The sequence below is a fragment of the Muntiacus reevesi genome, chromosome 16 (genome assembly GCF_963930625.1).
Source record: "Muntiacus reevesi chromosome 16, mMunRee1.1, whole genome shotgun sequence".
Taxonomy (NCBI): domain Eukaryota; kingdom Metazoa; phylum Chordata; class Mammalia; order Artiodactyla; family Cervidae; genus Muntiacus; species Muntiacus reevesi.
The window spans coordinates 56815167-56836089 of NC_089264.1; the positions used below are offsets into that span (position 1 = coordinate 56815167).

A 20923-nucleotide genomic window follows, 5' to 3' on the forward strand; every position below is an offset into this window, starting at 1 on the left:
TCGGGGTCTGCTCCGGATGAGATGAGACAATGAGTTTGAAAGGGCTTTGGAAGCTGTAAAGTGCTGTGCCAGCCCTGTCAGGTATGGTTAGCTAGCCTCCTATTGTCAGTCCTGGCTGAGCATTACCATCTGCAGCTAGCAGTGCCAGGCACACCATTCCGAGCACAACTTCAGGGCCCCTTCATTTAGTGACCAAAATGCTTCTCTGTCTCCTGCTTCCATAGTAACGATAATGCCTTATTTTTTACACCATGTTCCACTGTCAAAACTTGCTGGAGATATCTTTTGTTCAATGGATAGTAGAGTGGCTAAGAACAGGACCTGTGGAGCCACGGCCTGGGTTTGACTTGTAACTTAAGCAATGGCGCTTTGACCTTGGGCAAATTCCTTCTCGTAATCTCAGTTTCCCCTCTATAAAATGGGGATGCTAACCCCACTGCCATTGCAAGGCTAGTATTAGTTCAATGAATTAACACTAGAAGGAATTCTAGTCCGTGGCAGGTGCTCGATAATAATGAACCACCCTCTTTATCATCATCACTGTGCCGTTTAAATAATGAGTTTTCGAAGAGATTGATTCAGTGGCCTCTCATTTCCCACTGACCATTCTTTGTGGCCACGGTCAGCCAATGCCAGTTGGTTCTTGCCAGACTTGTTGGCTAGGGAGGCAGGGAGGAGAGTGTAACACAGTCCAGGAGGGGCCAGGCAGGAAGTGAAGAGCAGGGCCGCTCAAAGGGCAGTGTTTCATATATTAAGAAATGAATTTAATTTGCACAACATGGATGGACCTAGAGATTGTCCTATTAAGTGAAGCAAGTCATACAGAGGAAGAGAAATATGTGATATCATTTGATATCATGTATATGTGGAATCTAAAAAATGATACAAATGAACTCACTTACAAAACAGAAATTGACTCACAGACGTAGAAGACAAACGTGTAGTTACCAAATGAAAAAGAGAGGGAAGGATAGAGTAGGAGTTTGGGATTAATAGATACACATCACTATATACAAAATAGATAGACAACAAGGACCTACTGTATAGCACAGGGAACAATACTCAATATAGCAATTTTAATGGAAAAGAAGCTTAAAAATATACATATTAATATATAAAACATTTATATATTAATATATATATACAATATGTATATATAACTGCTTCTCTTTGCTGTACACCTAAAACTAACACAACATTGTAAATCAACTATATTTCAGTTAAAAAAATTTTTTAAAGAAATAAATTTATTCAAGGAGCATCACCCATCACCTCTAAATTCCATGATTTAAAATTTTATTGGGAACAGTGGTCAGCAGGGAGAAAGAGTTTTCTGGGCATGATTAGAGCTGCCCAGAGTTTGATTTTGATGTTCCAGAAGTCAGGTGGAGGGAGGGCCTACTGTCACCTAAAGCTATGGCCTCCTCTGGACAGTGGGCTACCTGGTCGACCAGTGTAGACAGCATCTCCTTGCTCTTAGCCAACCTAATTCCTCCTGTCTCCACTTTTGAGCTGACCTGTCCCATGAACATGAAAAATTTACTCTTAATCCTCTCTCAGAATTGGATACAAAGTAGTTCAATTTCCTTTAGAAGTCAAGATGTTTCATTTACTTATCATCTCTATGAACTGAAAAGATAATAAATCATTTTTTAAGTTTTAATATTTTATTATGATTTAGAAGCTAGGCTGATCTTATGAGTAGGGGGAGGAGTTTGTCTGAATATCAGAAAGGCACCATCAACTGTATTCTCACCCTGCCTGCCCCCGACAAAAGCAAGAAGCATAAAAAGTCCTAATAGTCCACCATTAAACTGCATTTCTCCAAGAACTTAAAGTTTGGGGCCTTCAAGATTTCTTTGAAAATGAAAATAGTCCTAAGTAAACTTCTTGACAGAATGCCTTAACACAATTTACTTGACAATTTACTATGACAAAGAAGAGCTGAAAGGTGGAGAATAGTGGGGGTAAAAGCCTGAAGAAAGGATTGCTGGTGGGAAGGAGCAGGGCAAGATAAGCTTTTGTGCCTGAGTCCATTCTATAAATGGTCATAGACTATCCCAGATGCCTCAGGTTAGCTCAGCGTTGCAGGAAGATTATCCTTACACTTTGCAATCTGGTACAGATCCTAGCTGGGCCGTCACATAGCTGTATTCAGTACCGTTCCCCCAGATTAGTTTCTTGGTGGCTCAAATTTTTGCCCTGTCAGTCAAAATAAATTTTGTACCTATTGGGTGCATTACTAATGAGGAAAAGAAAAAAATAACAAAAAAAAAATGCTTCTTGGGATTTCCCTGGGGGCCCAGTGTTTAAACTGTGTGCTTCCAATGCAGGGGGTGTGGATTTGACCCCTGGTGAAGGAACTAAGATCCCACATGCTGTGCAGTGCAGTCAAAAAAAAAAAAAAAGAAAGAAAGCCAACAACAGCAACCAAAAAAACCACAAAGTCATAAAAATATTTCTTAGATGCTTATTTTTCCCAATTTCATTAAAGAATTTGGATTGTCACTTTCAGAGCCATTTAGGATCCTGTCTTTCTCATGCTGACGGGGCGCTGCAAGTTAAGTGAATGTTTAGTACTGCTAGTAGCTGGCTAAATTCCAGCTTTTGAAACCCACCCTAACTCTCTGCAATGCTGGATTAAAGTAGTAAACAGATGTCATCTGGACTAACGATATCGAGAAGACCTTTCACTAACAAGACAGTTGTCTGCCTGACAGTGGGGATTTAAAAACTGCTTTGGTCTGATCACATGTGGAGTTCCATTTAATTTTGCTCTGTCAGTCAAAAGCAATTAAATGATGAGAAAGAAGCTGTTCGCAATATTATCCTTCGTAAAGAAAACCCTTTCCTGGTCCACCAACACGGCAGAGATTCAGAATCAGAAGATGAAGCTGCATGTCGACTGCCTGATCTTGAGAAGGATGACTTTGCTGCTAGGAGAGCAAGGATGAACCAGACAAAGCCAATGGTGCCTTTGAACCAACTCCTCTACGGGCCTTACCGGAAAAAAGAGGCAGAGAAATCAGGTGGCAGCAAACAGCACTCAGAGGGAATCTCAGAAAAGAAAACTCTAGAGCATAAAAGGTGTGCACTCTGTGTGCGTGTGTGTGTGAAACAATATAATGAGGTGAGGGTGATTTGAATTATAGCCCCTACCCCGGCTCCCGTTCCTCTATTTCCTGCCTTGATTACATGTAATCAGTAATGGGGGTTTATTCTGAAGTGGAATTCCAGATAGCTAATCTCTTCTAAGTTCACATGGCAGGGAGTAGAATGACCAGGTCCAAAACAGGGCTGAATTCACCAAATAAACTTGGGGCCCAAGTGTTGTAGGCGTGCTATGTCCACACCACGTATGCGTGCTGGTGTCAGACTGGCCTTCTGTGACATGGGACAGGGACGGCCACCTCTCCAGGCTGCCCCAGTCCATCCACAGCAAGCAGAAATCACAGTTATTCCTCAGCTACGAACCCTTCTTGGAGAAGGAGATGGCAGCCCACTCCACTACACTTGCCTCGAAAACCCCATGGACAGAGAAGCCTGGTGCAGGCTACTGTCCATGGGGTCGCAAAGAGTCGGACACGACTGAGCGACTTCACTTGCCTTTTTTTCTTTATGAACCCTTCTATCTTATTAGTGCCTTTCAGATATTGGAAGGGGAAAAAAATGAGGCTTGCTGTTTCTTCCCTCACAGCAGCGTGATCACCTAGACATCTGATGATGGAGACTTCTCATTTAAAAAAAAGTCCTCAGATACGTAACACACGTCTATTCATTCTGTCATGGAAATTATTTTTAAATTATTTTATTTAATAAAATAAGTTATTATTTTATTCTTTGTCCCAGCTTTTCTTCCATCTTCTTAATTAAGAAAAGGAAAATTTAATGAAATGGATTTGACCAGTGATTTTTATCCCAAGAGGGATACGAAATCAGTCAAGTCTTCAGCCTGCTAAATTTTCACGTGCAGAGTTCATCATTCTTTTCCTTTATATCAAAATCAAAGCTCACATCTTTATTATTTAATTGCCATATTTCTGCCTATCACTTAAGAGGTTCATAATCTGTTGAACTAAGAATGTGAATATCTCAACTGTATTTTACACAATTAAAGTGGTTCTTTGGGCAGAGTCATTGAGATCAGTGGAGTAGTTCTTGTTTTCCATTGTATTTTAGTTTTTTATTTAGGGAGCACCAGATACAAAGCACATGAGAGATCTCTGGACATAAACAGGGATTAGAGCACAGAAGCCCTGGCACAGTTTTCATAAGACACATTCTAGCTTCAGGAGGCTCTTGGTCTTTGCAGTTCTTGCTGGCATGCCTTGTAACACACCATTCTCAGAGGGCCTTGTGGGAGGGATCGGTTGCTGCCGGTGAAGCAAAAACTTCTGGATAACCGAGGAGCATCAAGACATGTTGGTGGGGATCAGCAATTTGAGTTAGGAAAGGGAGTAGCTTTTGTACCTCCTTTTTTCCTTTCCCCTGCATGCAATTTTAATTCCTGATATTTCCAGCCCCATTTGTCTGTTGTCACCTGAGTGACGCATGGGCACAGCCCATGATCTCTCTAAAGAGCTTCAAAGAACTGTTGAAAAAAAGAGAGCCCCCTGGTGGCTTTTTGCTCTGCCCTTCCTTCCCCTTCCCCAAACTGAAAGTGAATAGAAAATTGTGTAGCCTTCCGATGTCCATAGACTGTAAATACTCATCCAGGTGATTTAGCTTGGAAAAAATGAATAGCCCTATGTATGTCGATTTCTAAAAACTTCTATCTTAGGAAACATATTTTAGTTAGAAACTGACTTTTAATGTGATGGAATGTTTATGCACATAGATGCCGCAGTTTTTAGTTTAAATGATAATATTGTCAACATTAGCCATTTAATATTCGCTTCTTGGGGGAACAATTGAAAATATCAGGCCGCTTCCCTCTACCTTCCAATACAGGGGACATAGGTTTGATCCCTGATTGGGGAATTAAGATCCCACATACCTTGCCCTGTGGTCAAAAAAGTTTTTTAAAAAAAAACTTTGCCAGAGAGCTTAAAGAAATAGCTGATTAAAACATCTCTGTATATAAAAAAGAGAAAGTATCAGATTTATCATTAATAAAGGTGAACAGTTATTGACATAAGAAACAAATGGGTGTTGCCCCTGTGGATACAAGTAGAGAGGATACCCTGTCTGCTCGTCAAGTGTGCATTAACCGGACCTAATGGATGCTATTAGAAGTCGGAGACTGAGTTTGAACCCTAAACCTTTCTCTTCAGCATTGACCTAATCATACTTTCTGGCATACCTACGAAGGTTTATGGTTGAGATGCCTAATATGTGAGCAATGTTCCAGCTATCTCCACGCTAATCCTAGAATTTGGATCATGCAGAGCTTGTTACTAACATTTCACTGCTGCAGTAAAGGACATTCCAAGGGGGCTCAGGGATTCAATCAGAAAACTTGAATTCATTACAGTAACCTGAATCGTGTGGGAATCGGGCATCATTGCTGTCAAACTGAAATCTCATTCCCATCTCTAAGGCCCTTATGGCGAACCCTGGCTTCTCTTCTTAAACTAAACTAGAGACTCTTATCTGGTGGAAACGTCTGTCTCGTTACACTGTCAGAAGAGTAGCATAGTAATCCAGGCTACAATTGATTCCGTATTTTTGAGAGAGGAAAGGTGCTCCCATCATTCCATTCTGTGCTCAGCCTCTGAATTTCTGTGCTTGACATTCTGTTTATCTGCTCCTCTTCCTGGAACCTGATTTTTCCGATGATGTGGGGGCCTGGACCAAATTAACAGAAACCAGGGCCAGACAGAAGAGGTGAAGTCAAGGGTGAGCTGTATTGTGCGGGCCCAGGAGAGTGAACCTGCGGAAGAGGGACTCAGGAAGGTGCCGGATCTTTACAAGGATGACCTGGCCCAGCGGAGAATTCAGGGCAGGCCTGGCCCTCACCGTGAGGCCCCACGCTTTATCACGGCTGCCAGGATAACAGAAGCCGACCTGGAGACGTGGGAGAGGCTGAAAGTGTCAGAACAGACGAGGTGTGTCATGGTTTCCCCTAACAGTGGCATCATTTAACTTTGAGCAAATCAAACACATATCCTTCTATCACTCTTCACTTTCATGACCATAAAAAAGAAATACCTCTCAAAAGACAGAACATATTTCGCATGAGTAAAAACTTGTTAATACTAAAAATTACAAGCCACATGGACAGGAAACATCCTTTTCAATTCAGACTTATTGTGAATGCTTATTTCAACAGGCTTGTTTATTTGTAAGGAATGTAAACTTGACTTTTAAATCATTTTAATGACTTTATTGTACCTAAGATTTTCTTATGCTGTCATTTATGACCTTGGAAGTGATATTTTAAAACCTGTAGAAGCACTCTTTACCCAGGCAAGGCAATGATCATTTCTTCATTTGATTGATTACTGCAAAAGCAATTCTGCTTTAGCCATCCAAGTGTTTTTCATACATCCACTATATTTTAAAAACTCTTCCTTCATCTGTACTCACCTTAGAAACCTTTGGAACTTATCTCCGGTTCTGACTAGGGATGGAGACGTGGAGCACACGTGTGCCCCTGGGCCTTCACCAGAAATTAAAGCGGAAACTGCCCTCCGGGATGACTTTGCCAGCCGCAAGGCAAGGGCCTATAAGAAAGCTTCCAGCGGCCCTAGGCAAAAGTTCGTGCACTTTGGACCAGTGACAGAGATAGATCAGCAGACGTGGAAGCGGCTCAGCATTGGCAGGGCGGGGCCCAGGGAGAGCGCAGAGGAAGGCATCAGTCACGACCGCAGCATACACACATGCTCCGTGTCTGCTGCCTCAGCGGCCACGTCCAACTCAAAGGAAGACCGCATGCTAAATCCACAGAATGGCTGCAGGTATTTTCACCATTACATGTGCAAGGAGGTCTGCATGGGAATCACTGCTGCTTTTAAAGAGTTCGCTGACACGCATGAAAGAAACCGCCAGAGATGACAAAGTTTTAACAGGCTCTTTTGCTGGTTAGCAGAGAAGGGAGGTCAGTACCCCAGAGGACAAACGTGTGTGAAATTAAAAGACATCCATTTTGATTCTGTTGTCACCAGAATCACTGCCTGGGAATGCCAATAATTTTGGCAAATGACCCTTTTTCCCTTGGCCGCATTAAGCACTATTTTATTCGCCAGCAACACTGAACAGACAAGATGGGATGTTTTAATGATACCCTTCATGTTTTTCCTAAAAATATGTTGATAAAAATCTAGATTATCTATACACTCCCTCTTTCTTATCCTATAAGGGAGGAAAAAATAGTTATTAGTATCATTAAGTTCAGATTTCGGATATCTAAGCAGCCACACAATAAAGTAAACTTCTCCCCCCTCTACTTTTTAAAAACATATAGCAGAACTCGAGTGGAAAGACTCTTGTGGGGGTTCCTATGAGTCAGGATTCCTTGGATGAGTAACCGCTCAACTTTGTGAGGGATCAACTGGGAAAAGACCTTGTAGACCTGTCCCCCCGTCCTCATTCTTACTGGAGGGCTTCCAGCTGTGATTTCCCAAGCCCTGTTTGGGGGATATGTAAGGTACAGTTGCAGCGAGGCAGAAAAGGAAAGACGACCTCAACAGAAGTAGATTACCTTTATTCAGGCAAGGAGGAGCGACAGTCGGCCTAAGGACCAGGCTGAGCGCCGAGAGGGATCAGGGAGGCCTCATACTTATAGGGAGGTTTGTGGAAGCGATAAGGGAAACGTCAATCAGGCGGGATATTTTGAGTATTCTTTCGTTGAGATGACACTTGTATTTGGGCAGAGGGTGATGAGTCTTCCGGGGCAGGTGTAGGGGGTGGTAGGTTTCCGGACAGGGGGTGATAAGTCCCAGATAGATGCAGCTGGCCTGGAGCATCAGGGTGGAACTAAAGTTATGCTTTGTTTTCTCCGAAGTTAGATGATTCAGCAAGGGGCCTTTGAGACTGCCTGGAGAATCCCCATGGACAGAGGAGCCTGACGGGCTACAGTCCATGAGGTCACAGAGTCAGACACGACCGAATGACTCAGCACAGCACAGGGCATTTATGAGGTTCTAGATTCTCTGTATGCTGGGTGAGGTGGGGGTGACTTAGAGATCAGAGTCCAGTCTGCACCCCACTGTCTCTGCATGGTCCAGCAAACATTTATTCACTCAACATCCGCTTTGCCATCTCCGAGTGAATTGCCTTCCTCCCGTTTGAAGTCCAAACCCCTATTCCCACATCCGCTTTTGTCTTTGGCTGAAGAGAGTATTTAAGGTGAGGGTTTCAGTAATTTTAGTAAGCTTCTCAGTTTTCCTGGGTCTCTTCCATGTAGATATGTTATTAAGATTTGAGTTTCTGTTAGAAAAAAAAGAGAGATTCTGGATTCTCCCAGGATCCTCCACTCCACCTGCGGGGCAGGAGCAAAGCAAAGCCCCTCATGGCAGGAGGGACCGCTCGGGACAGCCTCCCCCATCCTCTGTCCTTGATGTTCAGAGCACATCGTGGATCGTCTGTGACATACAGAGGCGTTTCTTTGGTTTGATTTCTTCGTGGATGATCCCATAGAGGAGGCTATAAATATAAATAACCTGGGTACACCAGAAGTCACTGCTGGAGTTTCAGAGGCTAGTGGGGATTAGGCATGGAGGGGGTGGGAGTAGGAAATCAGTAAGAAATGCACCCTTGAGTCCCTGACTACTAAGGGGTCATCACAGCTCCACGGGGAGAGTCAGGCCAGCCTTCTTTGACTTTCTCAGGGCCTTGCTAGGGTTCATATTCTATTATCCCGTTCTGAGGGTGTCATCCTAACTAACCAGCTTCTGGAATAGCAACCAAACTTTCTCTCTTAACCTCTCCATCTCAAAGACTTCCACTGCCTCCTTTCCTAACTCTCTTCCTCTTCTCTCTTGCTACCGATGCTACCTGTCACCCGCAGAACCGTGACTTCTGACCTAGATGGCTGTTGTCAGAGGGGCTCTCGGCTGGCTCCCGCGCCGGGGTCCCAGGAGGGGCCCAGCGTCCCTGCGGGCCAGGGCCCCCGGAGGACAAGGGAAGGTGAGGCGGGGAAGGCGGCAGGCGGGGCCCCGGCCTCTGCTGTGAGCGCCTCCCCGCGGTAAAGCCGTCCTGTCTGGCCTTAGTTACACGCAGACAGCAGCCACAGGACGGCCACGAAGAGACCGAAGGAGTTGTCCACAGAGGTTCCGAGACGGCGCCGAAGGCCGGAAGGCCCCAGGAGAGCGGCCAGCCACTGTGAGCGCCCCGCCTGCTTCCAGGGTGTGCTGCGTCTGCTGTGTGCGGCTGCTGGCCCCCCAGACGGCTTCAGCCACAGTGTGCCCTTGATGAGTGATGTGGCGTGGAGCGGAGTCCCTGAGAGGAATGCGCCCATCCCCGGGCCAGAGTTCTGCTTTCAGCGCCCCCGGCGGGGTAGAGGTTTTAGCCTTTGCACGTGGTTGGGTGCTGGCCGGCTTTCATTCTCAGGAATCAGAGAACCGGAAAGGGAAACCCATCCCCCTGTAAGTATCAGCTGCATGAAGGAAGTCCCTGGTATTAATACTCAGTTGCTATGCGAGCTGCTGCCTCCGTGAACATTGGCTTCTCCTGCCTTGAGTTAATGCCGAGTGCGTGATGCTACTGAAAACATCTTAAGCAGTAAGTGCCACTTGACTGGCTGGACTGATGTGTCCTAGCTGACATCCTCTGACCTCTTCATGGGAGGCTTCAGAGGGAGAAGAGAAATCAGAGATGACAGCTCCTGTCTAGAGCCGCAGTGGACTGAAAGGCCAAAGAAAATTGCACGATTCACAGAAAGATGACATGATGACCTGGAGAACTGGGATGTCTCTTAGTCACATTGGATCCAACAAACCAGTTCCCTCCAGTTCCATTTGCAAAGCAACGTATTTGGGAGGAATCTGCCAAGGGTCCACCAGTAAAAGATAAGAGGTCAAAAGATTATCCCAAGCTGTTTTGACTTTGTTTCTCTGGTCTGAGCCTTGATCCATGCTTTGAATATGTTATTAATGCTTTATGGTTTATCAATGCCACTCACCTGCTCTTGCTAGCAGAAACAAAATGATTAAATGATTGGCCCAGTCTACCGAGGTTTTTTTTTTTTTCCTCTCTTGCATGTAAGCAGGTGTGGAAAGAAAAGTTGTGAATTGTCCTATTAGACATTCTTTCTGACTGCCGTCTTGTGGGCAGCCTAAATGGGGAAACTCTCATTTCTTCCTAGCACACACAGAGGTCATCGGGTAAAGGAGCGGAACTTCTTTCTGACCTACTTGATTCCATTCTGATTCCAGGAGGGTCTTCCAGTCCAAAGAAGATATCTATTACTTATAAAATTAATTTAATTTTGACATTATCAAATAGTGATTTCTAGAGGTGGACTTTTCATTCCATTCTCTGACTTGATTTAAAATGAAGGTATGGATTATATATGGAGAAGGGCATGGCAGCCCACTCCAGTTTTCTTGCCTGGAGAATCCATGGACAGAGGAGCAGGGTGGGCTACAGTCCATGGGGTCGCAAAGAGTCAGACATGGCTAAAGTGATTTAGCACGCATGCTGGAAATATATAAAAAAGATAATCAACAAGAACCTACAGTGTAATACAGGGAACTCTACTCAATATTCTGTAATAATATGGGAAAAGAGTGAAAAAAAATGGATAATATGTATGTGCATAACTGAATCTCTGCAGGACACCTGAAACTAACACTATATTATCAATCAACTATACTCAATATAAAATACAAATTAAAAAAATAAAACAAAAATAGGTAAATAGTAATCCTGAGATTCATGGTCTACTTTAAAATCCTGTATGTTGACGCTTCTGGTGTTATTTTGAAAGAGTGATAGACTTGTGAAAAGTGTGGTCTGCCAGATCTTGTAGAGCAGAGGAGCAAGAAGTGTGTAGCGTAAGTGAAGCTCCACTATCAGACAGGAAGCGACAGAATTCTGCTTCACTTTGGCGGTAGGGAGACAGAAGGTGGGGTGGAGAGCAGAGAGAATCTCAGTAATCTCCAAATTTCAGGTAGATAGCCAGGCTGTCGTTACCACTGGATTTAGCGTGCCTCTTGCAGCCTTCCGAGTCGTAATGCTTCTCGCAGAGCCTCCCTGTGGCTCTAGCTGCAGGCGGCAGGGGTGGGAGCCGTGCCCGCCCTCTCCACGTGCTTCTGCTCGCTCAGCTCACCTTCTCCTGGGAATTCACAGGTAGGTGGGATGCCCGCTGGCTCCAGTTCACGACTGGGACGCTGGCAGTAGAGAAGTTACACCTGGGTCCCCGCTGGGCAGGGCAGGTGGGTGGCGAGGGACGGCCTGGCCCAGCGCACTGGCTCAGGCCCCAGATGCCCTGACGTGGTGACGGGCGCCGCCTCGGCAGGCTGGTGGGAAGCAGTTAGCAAGAGGAGGGGAGGCAGTGAGGCCTGGAGGCTGCCTGCTGGCCACATCCCGGGCAGCCCCTTCCCGCCCCACACAACCTTGGGAGGGAGCCGCTTCCTCTGTGTTCTGCAGGGAGGAACCGGGTGGTGTGGCAGAAGCCAGTAGGGCATGGTAAAGCGGCTATCCTCCAAGTTAAAGAGAAAAAGAAAAGAAAGAAACCAAGGCCCAGGCCCACACAGCCGGCAGTCACAGATCCGAGATCAAGCCCTGCTCTGTCCGAAGAGGGAGCTGGCCTCCCAGGCCAGGCCAGTGCATCGCCTACCGAGTCACCGGAGGGGGCGGGAGGTCTGACGGCTCCCGTTCGCTTGCCCTCTGTCCCTCTGGACGGGATGGCTGGTTAGAGCATGAGGAGATATAGTCAGAGAAGCTCCGTGCCAGAACTGTGTGAGGGAGCAGGCACACACCTTGGGAACTCATGGTTCCTTTCAACAAGTGTGCATTGAGTAATTGCTGTGTGTAAAACACTGCCTGTGCTGGGTGCTGGGGGTAGTCTGAAATGACAGGTAAACTCATTTTTCCTTCTCACTTCAATTGAAGTTTGTGCTAGTTCACAGCATTGCTGAGCGTTGATCCTGAAGTGCTTTATTTGTGCTGAAAACTACACAATGCAATCAATAGGTAAAGAAGGTGCTCTTTTTATCTTTCTAAATACCCCTGCCCTCACAATTAAACTTTATTAATTGCTTGGTTTTGGTAGGATGCTTATACCAACCGTGATTTGTCTGGCCAGTGTTGTAGGTGATAGCCTGTTGACTTACCTACTTTGCGTTTTTTAAAATATCTCTTTATTAGTGACTTTTAAAAACTCATCTTTTCTTTTCTATCTTTCATAGAACAACTGAGAAAATCATTTGAAGCCCAAGCTCTAATTATCTTCTCCATAACAGCAAAGGCAATTCTGATGAAACTGGTCCCTTCATAAAGCTAATAAATTAGTCTGAAAGGAAATGTCTTAAAGCCACAAGTATATAGCAAACAGATAAATGAAGGGTATCTTCAGAGACTGCACTGTTCTTTTCAATTTCCTGAGTCTCCAATAAGGATTTAGTAAATACTTACGGAGGGCCTGGCCTGGTCACTCTTCAGGGAACCCCAGAGAAAAATCCCTTCTCTCATGGGCCTTGCAATGCAGCGTTAATCAACATTTGTTGGCAGAGGTCTCCATGAAATGCTGCTGAGTATTTTGTGTAGAAGCAATTTAAATTCTAATGTACCCTGCATGCAACAACATAGCTGAACCTCATAAATGAAATGTGCTAATAAGGAAGCCAGACTCAGAAGAGAACATACTATATATGATTCTGTACACACAGCACAAAGCTCAATGCTGATTTGTGGTTTGTGAAGAGTCATCAAGGTGTGTGTGTGTGGTCTGTGCACTTTCTGTATGTATAGTTTACTTCAGTAAAACATTAATTAAAATATTCAAATCAACACAAAAACACCAACTATTGATTGGTCATTTCTAGATTAACCATCCATTAGGAACAACTGCTTACTTCCATAGATAATTTAGAAAACACTATATTCAAATGCCTATTCCAGTAGGCGTACTAGTGAACTGGGAAACATTTATCCAGGCTTCAGAATTAACACTGTTAATTCTGGGTGGAATTTACACTGTTCGTGTACTCTTTCTTGATGTGAAGGAATTCATCTGCCTCCATGTGGAGATGGTTTTGGAAAACTGAATGTATTAAGTCAAACTTTAGCACCTTCTAAAACTATCCCCCAGAGAAACAGAAAATGGGTCTTACTTCCAGAAGAAAAACATCCGCAAACGCTTTCCTTTTCTTGCTTTTGGCCATTTCAACTGAAACTCTTACTAGTCTTTCCCTGGTGTGGTTGCCCTCACTGTGCGTGAAAATAGTTATTCATGAATTCATACTGTTATAGGGTAATAAAGGCATCAGAGAGAAGGGTGTCTGTGTGTGCACACCAGTGTGTTTGGGGTTTTTTCTCTAAGATCATAGGAAGAGATCTTTAGAAATTACTCCCTTCCCCCTACACTGTTATGAAACTGAACATAGGATCAGGTAGTTTTTGCTGAAAACCCCCAAATTTAATTTTTTGGACTGAAAGCCTGGCGTTTTTTTCTTTGCTCAAACAAGTCTTTGTCCACCATCAGAATGCATGAATAAATTGCCTTTCAGGGCATAGGTAAGAACCTTCTCTTAAAATTCCCCTTTCCAGAAATAGTCACTTGTGGGAGCTCCTTTTTTTAAATGCACTTAAATATGCCCTTGTAATATTCTAGTATTTTTTCTAATTTGACCTTTTTCTTTGTTTTATCAGATACATTAAAACTTAAAATGCCCATATTAAAGAAGGTGCAACTTTGTAGCTCTAAATAATCAGAAGAATATAAAAGATGGTTAAAAAAAAACAACTTTGCTTTTTCAAGTTATGGAATATCATCCACCTCTGGTTTTGATTAAGGCTGCCAATTTTCTAGGAATTGTGGTTTTTGTCAAAAGCATGCGGAAGGCACTGATTGGTGTTCTGGTTGGAGTTCTGGTTTGCTTTCAGAAAACTTCAGAAACACTCTTTGATGTTATTTGTGCAAATGCATTAACACATCAGGGAAAGGGTCAGTAAGCGTGTGCTGCTATGCTGGGTGTCCATTACAGCCCATTAGTCTACACAGAAAGGCAAAAACCAGTTCAACCATTTGTGAATGACCGTAATACACATTTGGTTTTTTCAAAGCTGTCTTCTCTAAACATTGTGGGTTGCACCTAAGCCTTTTTGTGTTTATATTGAAAGATTTCTTTCTTTGTGGGTAACATGGAGAGGTATTTTTATTTCCCCTTTGGGTTTTCCTACCAATTTCACATTCTTCAGAAATGTCAACTTTGCTTTCATTTTTAGCCATTAGTGAATATTGCTAATTGTATAATGACACTTCTCTTCCAGTATGATCAGCAAAAAAGGTTTGGCACGTATACCTTTCACTTGTAGTTTTTATTTCCAGCTTGGTTACAGTGTTAACCTTCTGTCTTGCCAATCCTCTAATTTTGGATTTGGTCTTATAGATACGGACCGAGAACTCCTGTGTCTGACGACGCAGAGTAAGTTGTTTTGTATTCATAGGAATACATTAATTATAGCCTAAACTGCATGCTTCCAGTACTCACCACTAATTGAAACGCAGTTGATGTAACAGTGGACTGAAGAGCTAACTGACTCTTCTCTGCAGCCTCAGAGAAGCCCTTGAAGTTGGAATGCAAAACACATGTTTGGTGCAGGAGAGATGAATGAAAAAGCCACTTAAGCATGATTCTAATACGCAGCTGCTGCTTAAAACTTAACATTTGCTTTTCATAGATGGGGCATGTGAAAGTTGTTCTTGTTAGGGTTTGGAAGTTGGAACCTCTTCTGAACCATGGAATTGTTAAAAGGCTCTTCTGCGCTTTGCATTGAATCCTTGATATGTGAAGGCTTAGCCGTGCAGCAGTCATTCTCAAAGACACATTTTTTTTTTAAGCTAAGAAAATAAATTCTAAACCACTAATGATAGATTCAGAAGCCCAAGTTCCTCCCAGGTTGGAGTAATATAAACGGTGGGATGCTGAGCCCAAAACACTGGGGTTTCATTCATGTTCTGTGGCACAGCCAGGGGTCAAGATGTACAACATGACTTGGGTTGCCTCTCCTTGGTTTCTGCTCCACCCAGAGATGCATTGCCAATCCCCAACCTCACATCCAAATTTGAGAAGAATCTACTCTCTCCCATCTGTGACCACATTGACTCCAGTTCAAAAACAGATTCCCCATAGGAAGAGCATTCTGAAACTGATAACCAAGACAGTTTTCTTTGCAGAAGGCTAGCTTGCTCAGATTTAAGAAACATGGTCAATATCTCACTGCAACACCAGTGGCCCGCTAAGCCTGATGTCTCCTCCGGGAAAGGTGTTTTGTGGCCTTGTGGGAGTCCAAGCCATTCTAAGAATGAACCCCAACACACCCCCTGCCTGTCTTCCTGGCCTGAGCCATAGTTTCGAGTCACTGAGTGAGGAATCCGAGGAACAGTGTAGAACAAATATAATTTCCACCAGTGACTGCAATCAGGGCACACATCCACTGCATTTGAATTGTGCTTTTTTCCATGTTTGTGTTCAAGATGTCAGCTTAGTCTGCACTTTTAGCTCTCAGCAGTCTGACTCGAGTGCCAAGGAGACCAGTTTCCGATGTGTGATGTATGATTGCTCTGTGGCCTGACACACGAAACATTCATGTCTCAGAACTAAATTCAGCCGGAGCTTGACTGACTGCATGGAGTTAAGTAGTCTATAAAACTGAACCCTGGTTATTGCTTTTAAAATCTACAGTGGCAGTATTTAACATTCACTGAAAGGAGGATTATATAAGATTGATAGGCAAAACACTACTTTGATTTGGTTAGCAAAAACATTTTGATAGAATGGATTTACTCTTCATCATTGCAAAGCTGCTGTGCAATTTGCCTAATACAGATCTCTCAAAAACCCTGAAAGCTGAAAGAAAAAGAGCTACATTAAAGAGCTTTTGAATGCTGCCTGTACCTAAATATGAAACCTCACCCACAGGAAAAGTAAATGATTTTTTAAACCAAGTGGGGGTGCAGGCTCTTCTAAATTTACCACAAAAAAAAAAAAAGCAGCTTGTGATCCAGGAAGAGTATAAGGAGCTTCTTTTCCAGGGGTCTTATCTAGGAACATCTAAAGGGCTGAATTTCTTTCTTGGAATAGACATAATTTATATGAAATCAAGTGGGTAATAAAAAAAATTTGTCAGGAGTTTTTTTTTTAATAGAAATTTATAATATGTTTCATTCCCCCCCCCCCACTATCTCCCATTTTCAGAATCTTTACAGACAACTGTTGGCATAGGCTCTATTTATTCATAATTGACACATTCTTAAAATGCAGCCCAATCAAAAAAAGATGTGCCCTTTAAGGAGAATGCGGGTCAGGGGCAGACCTACCACACAGGCAAACAGAAATTTCCGCCTCCTGGCAAGCCAAGAATGTTTCCATGGATTTAGTTTCACCTTCTTGCCCTTCTCTTCACTTCCACATACCTCCTCTCCCAATGGTCCCCACCATGGAGCCTGGAAACTGAGAGCCAGAGGCCATTTTGGTCCTAATTCCCTTACCTTAGGTTTGGTCCAGAAACAATTTCCAGGCTCCCCTGGAGGTCCATTAATCCTGGCCCTAAGAAATGCCAACCCACTGCAGGGAGCGGCTCCCGGGCTCTGCGGCCAGGGTCCCTGTTCCCCACAGCCCAAGAGCACGGCCTGTTGCGCTGAGAAGCACAGGTTCGGTGCCAGTCCTGTTAATGTTGTGGAGCCGAGTCCTCTCCAGGGTCCCCCGATGTGTTATGGTCTACTAAGTCGCTTCAGTCGTGTCCGACTCTTGGCGACTCTATGGACTACAGCCCGCCAGGCTCCTCCATCCATGGGATTTTCCAGGCAAGAACACTGGAGTGGGTTGCCATGCCCTCCTCCAGGGAACCTTCCCGACCCAGGGATTGAACCCACATCTCTTATGTCTCCTGCATTGGCGGGCAGGTGCTTCACCACTAGCGCCACCAGGGTCCCCCACCCCATCTCTCCATATGCACTTCTTCATTTTGGAGGCTGAGTCCAACCTCTGAATGAGGGGACATTTTCTGAATGGTGACTCAGCTCATTTTCTGTTTATTATCAGTCCTTAGCTTGCTTCCTTTTTTGAAATGGCTTAAAGGTATTGCTCATAGTTTTATTATTTCTCTTTTGCTGGTGTTGCTTTTAAAAGAAAAAAAAATTCTCTAACCCCCCCCAAGAAAGAAAAAGTACTTCCTGGTATAGGAGAAGGCAGACAAGAGTTTCTCTTTTTATTTCACTAACCAGCTTTTGGCCACATGTGGGGATAGGACCTCGGGACAGAAGAGGGCCGTTCCGAAGGCCTTGCTTGCCCCCTCTCCACACCAATCAAGTGTGATAAGCAGTTCTCAAATCCTGGAGAAGCCTGCCATTTTCTTACTGAGGTCCCAGAAGAAGACTGCCCTATGGCCATCAGTGTGACCTAAACCAAAAATTCTGCCCTTTAAAAATTACAGATGGCAAAGTTGAAGGAAAGGACCTCCTTTCTCTCCCATAATCTGCCAGCTATTTAGTAGATTACAGTAGAATCCCAGCTGAGAGGGGTTTATGTCCTCTAAGACCTTCACAAAGCCTATAAATTGCCTTGAAAGAGAAACAGGCTGAATTTGATACATGTACAGTTAAGTTTTTGGGTTTTTTTTTTAACTCTGAAAAAAGATGGGATGAGTTCGGGTCCCTTTCTGGAAGGGTTGTTTGAGGGCATTATGATCCATGAAGTTTTAAAAACCATGGATTAGACTTTTCTACCTAAGTCTGCAAATTCCTAAATTTTCCGTTCACCACATGAATAAGCAGCATAAAGCAGGTGACAAATCGCAGTCGACAGTTTACCTCCCAGGAAGGCAGTTTCCACAAGCGGCACTGTGGCCTGGGTTTGTGGACAGCTCCACGCAGCAGTCCGCCACATCCATGCAGATAGAAGCCCTGGATCAAAGAAGGTCCTACGCAGCCAGATTATTAGAACCAGAGTAAAGTACAGTCTTCAGTTTTCACTCTCTGTGGTCAGACCCAAACTGTCCAACATCTAAACAGAGAGTGCCATCTAAAGAGGCACTCATGCGTTCATAGTGGAGTCGACAGAAATGAACGTGGGCAGCCATTGCTTTGGGGTCGTCTTCTCCTTCCAGAGAGCCGCCTGCTAAAGAACCCCTGGCATCCAGCGATGCTGCTGCTGGGCTTTGTCTGGCCATGGGGGAGCTATTTTGGACATCACTGATGATGTCTGGGATTAGTTAGTGTCTTGGTGCATGGCTCTTCTTTTTCTTTGTGTTAAGCTGGCTTCAAAAATGGACTGTCACAGTCTTCTGTTCTTAAAGGGCCCTCCACTTGATGGGCGCTTTATAACCCACTTGGTCCCAGAGCTAGTCATTTCTCTGAGAGGAAAGAAAAAAAAAAAAAAAGGAAGATTTTGCTTTGGTTTTTATTTCTGTTTTCATCTTGCTGCTTCAGCTTTCACTGTAACAAAGGTCTATAATAAGCATTGCAGAAAAGGCCCTATGGTCTTACCCAACATTTAATAAGCTCCTGCAGAATGTATCAATTATATGAACAGCCTAAAGGCTCTTAAAATTTGCTTTCCAAATCCTTTTGCTTTTAGAAGAGTAGGATATAAAGTATACACTGATTTTTATATTTTGCCCTTAACCTTACCATAAAACACCTTATTTTCTTGATTTCAAGATGCCATCAACATACTACAGATTTACAGTTTCAGAGGACATAGAAATAAACCACAACAAACATATGTATCATTTGTGCGTAGTTGTTGGATGCACCCAAAATTCAGAAAATACAACATGAAAAAGTGGTACCTTAGATTGAGGCTGTATGTCACTTTTTAAATGGAGAAATTGCCGGTTAATGAAGAAAGCATTTAAGCCAGTCCTGCACAAAGAAGCATTTACTGCAATTAAATTTTCACTTCAGGGGACGCCATCCTCCTTCCCCACAAATTCTCTCCAAGCTCTACATGTTAATGCTCTTCATTTTATTTTCTAATACATTTATAAGTGAGACCAGCTCAGAGCTTCAAATACCTTTTCAAGCCTCTTAGTTTAAACATATTATCTTGGCTCCCAACATGTAACACTAATTGACTGATTCAGCCATCACTGAAGACAAAGATGGTCACATTTTGGCTTCTGCTTCAAAAGAAGAGCCGAGGCTCCTAGCATGCCCGCTGCTGCCGGCCGAGGGGGGAACCCATCGCGGACCGCGAGGCTGCCTTAGGCTGCGGAGGGGAAGGGGCGGGCTTCCGCGCGGTAGCGCCCCCGCGCGGCGGGCGCCGCGGCGCGCAGGGCTGGAGGGCGCTCACCGCGTCCGCGCCTCTGCTCTCTCCACGCGCAGGAGCACGAGTATGTTCGACGTGCGGTGCGAGGAGGACGCCGCGGTGCAGCCGCACAGCCGGGCCCGCCAGGAGCAGCTGCAGCTCATCAACAGCCAGCTGCGGGAGGAGGACGACAAGTGGCAGGACGTGAGTGCTGGGGCCAGGGCCCGGGGCGGCGGGGAGACTGCGCGGCCGCTGGGCCGGAGGCCCTGGGAGCGGAGGATCAGGTCGGGTGCGAGCCTCGGGCTGGAAAGCCGGGCAGAAGAAGGGGCGGGGGTGGCGGAGAAGACTCAAGCAGTGAGCACCGCCCACGTGGGAAGTGAGGAGAGGACCCTTGCGGAGGCTTGGCCGGAAGGCAGAGGGGCGCGGGCGGGAGCCCCTAGCGTGGGATGCCAAATCAAGCATGCACTGTTTTCTGAGTTTGGATGTTTGGAGTTGGTAATAATGCAGATGATGACGATGATGATGACTGCCCACGTGGAAAGCATGCCGCTAACAGGTACTGTCCTGAGAGCCTTGCGGTGAATCGTTCCTGAATCCTCCCCGTAACTCAGCGTGCTCGCAACTGCAGATGTTACTGTCTTCCGTCCCACAGAGGGGCCCAGAGCAGTGAAGTAACTTGTCCAGAGTCACACAGCTAGTGAGTGAGAGATCGAGGATGGCTCCAGGGCCTGATGGGGGCCTTGGGGTTGTCTGTGTGCTGAGAGCAGAGAGCTAGGGCAGGAGAGGAGCTCGAAGCTCGGTATGAAACGGGGGAGAGTGGACTCTTTCATCTCATCCTCACAGAGCGCTCTGAGGCAGTCACTGCAGATTTGACTCTACCTTTAGTCAATTAGTGAACTTTCCCAAAGTCGATCAATTGCGGTAACGGTTATGTCTATGATATATCAAGCACTTACTGTGTGCCTGCCTGGCACTGGACCTTCGATACCTCATTTCACCCTCACAACAAGCTTGCAAGCGTAGGTATCTTTATTGTTTCTGTTTTGGAGATGAGGAAACCAGGGTACAGAGAGGCTAAGAAGCATGCTTGAGTTTCCAAAGCATGGAAGAGATGGAGCTGGGATTCTTTCCCACAGCCACATGCCTACCTGTCTGACTCCAGAATCCTAACTCTTTCTCATTAGGCTCTCATTGCCCATAGCATTTGTGGTGAGGTGGTCATAAAGATCAGATGACTTAGGACATGATCAGATGACTTAGGACATACAGAACTATTGGTTCTGCAGGACCCCAAAACCAATTGTTTCTCTGCTTTTTCTTCCTTCCCTGAGGGAATTTGTGTAGGTCTGTGGCTAATTCCTACCATTCTATTGTCAGCGAGTCCATTCACAATGCAGAGGTCATAAATAGCAAGAAATGAAGTTTCTTACAATATCCTGTGAGACAATACTTTAACATTTGACAAATGACACAGAATACAATAGCAAATTTTACATTACCATGTTTTACAAAATGTGCTGCCCTGCTCTGGATAATGTAGAATATCAGAAGGTTTCCTGCCTTCAAGA

The 20923-nt window shown here is 44.6% G+C and overlaps 1 protein-coding gene across 11 annotated transcripts in view; it reads left to right on the forward strand.

Annotated features, from left to right (window-relative positions):
- LIMCH1 (LIM and calponin homology domains 1) overlaps window positions 1–20923 on the forward strand; it is a 341102-nt gene that overhangs the window by 271648 nt on the left and 48531 nt on the right. For 4 of the 11 annotated variants that reach the window (XM_065907146.1, XM_065907147.1, XM_065907148.1 and 1 more), the window contains exons 10-16: window positions 2785–3087; window positions 5805–6047; window positions 6567–6899; window positions 8951–9069; window positions 9153–9264; window positions 14496–14531; window positions 19433–19559. In XM_065907146.1, coding sequence (XP_065763218.1) covers window positions 2785–3087; window positions 5805–6047; window positions 6567–6899; window positions 8951–9069; window positions 9153–9264; window positions 14496–14531; window positions 19433–19559 — 1273 coding nt within the window. The remainder of the gene's footprint in view (window positions 1–2784; window positions 3088–5804; window positions 6048–6566; window positions 6900–8950; window positions 9070–9152; window positions 9265–14495; window positions 14532–19432; window positions 19560–20923) is intronic. The other 7 variants (XM_065907150.1, XM_065907152.1, XM_065907154.1 and 4 more) reach the window with 2 other exon arrangements.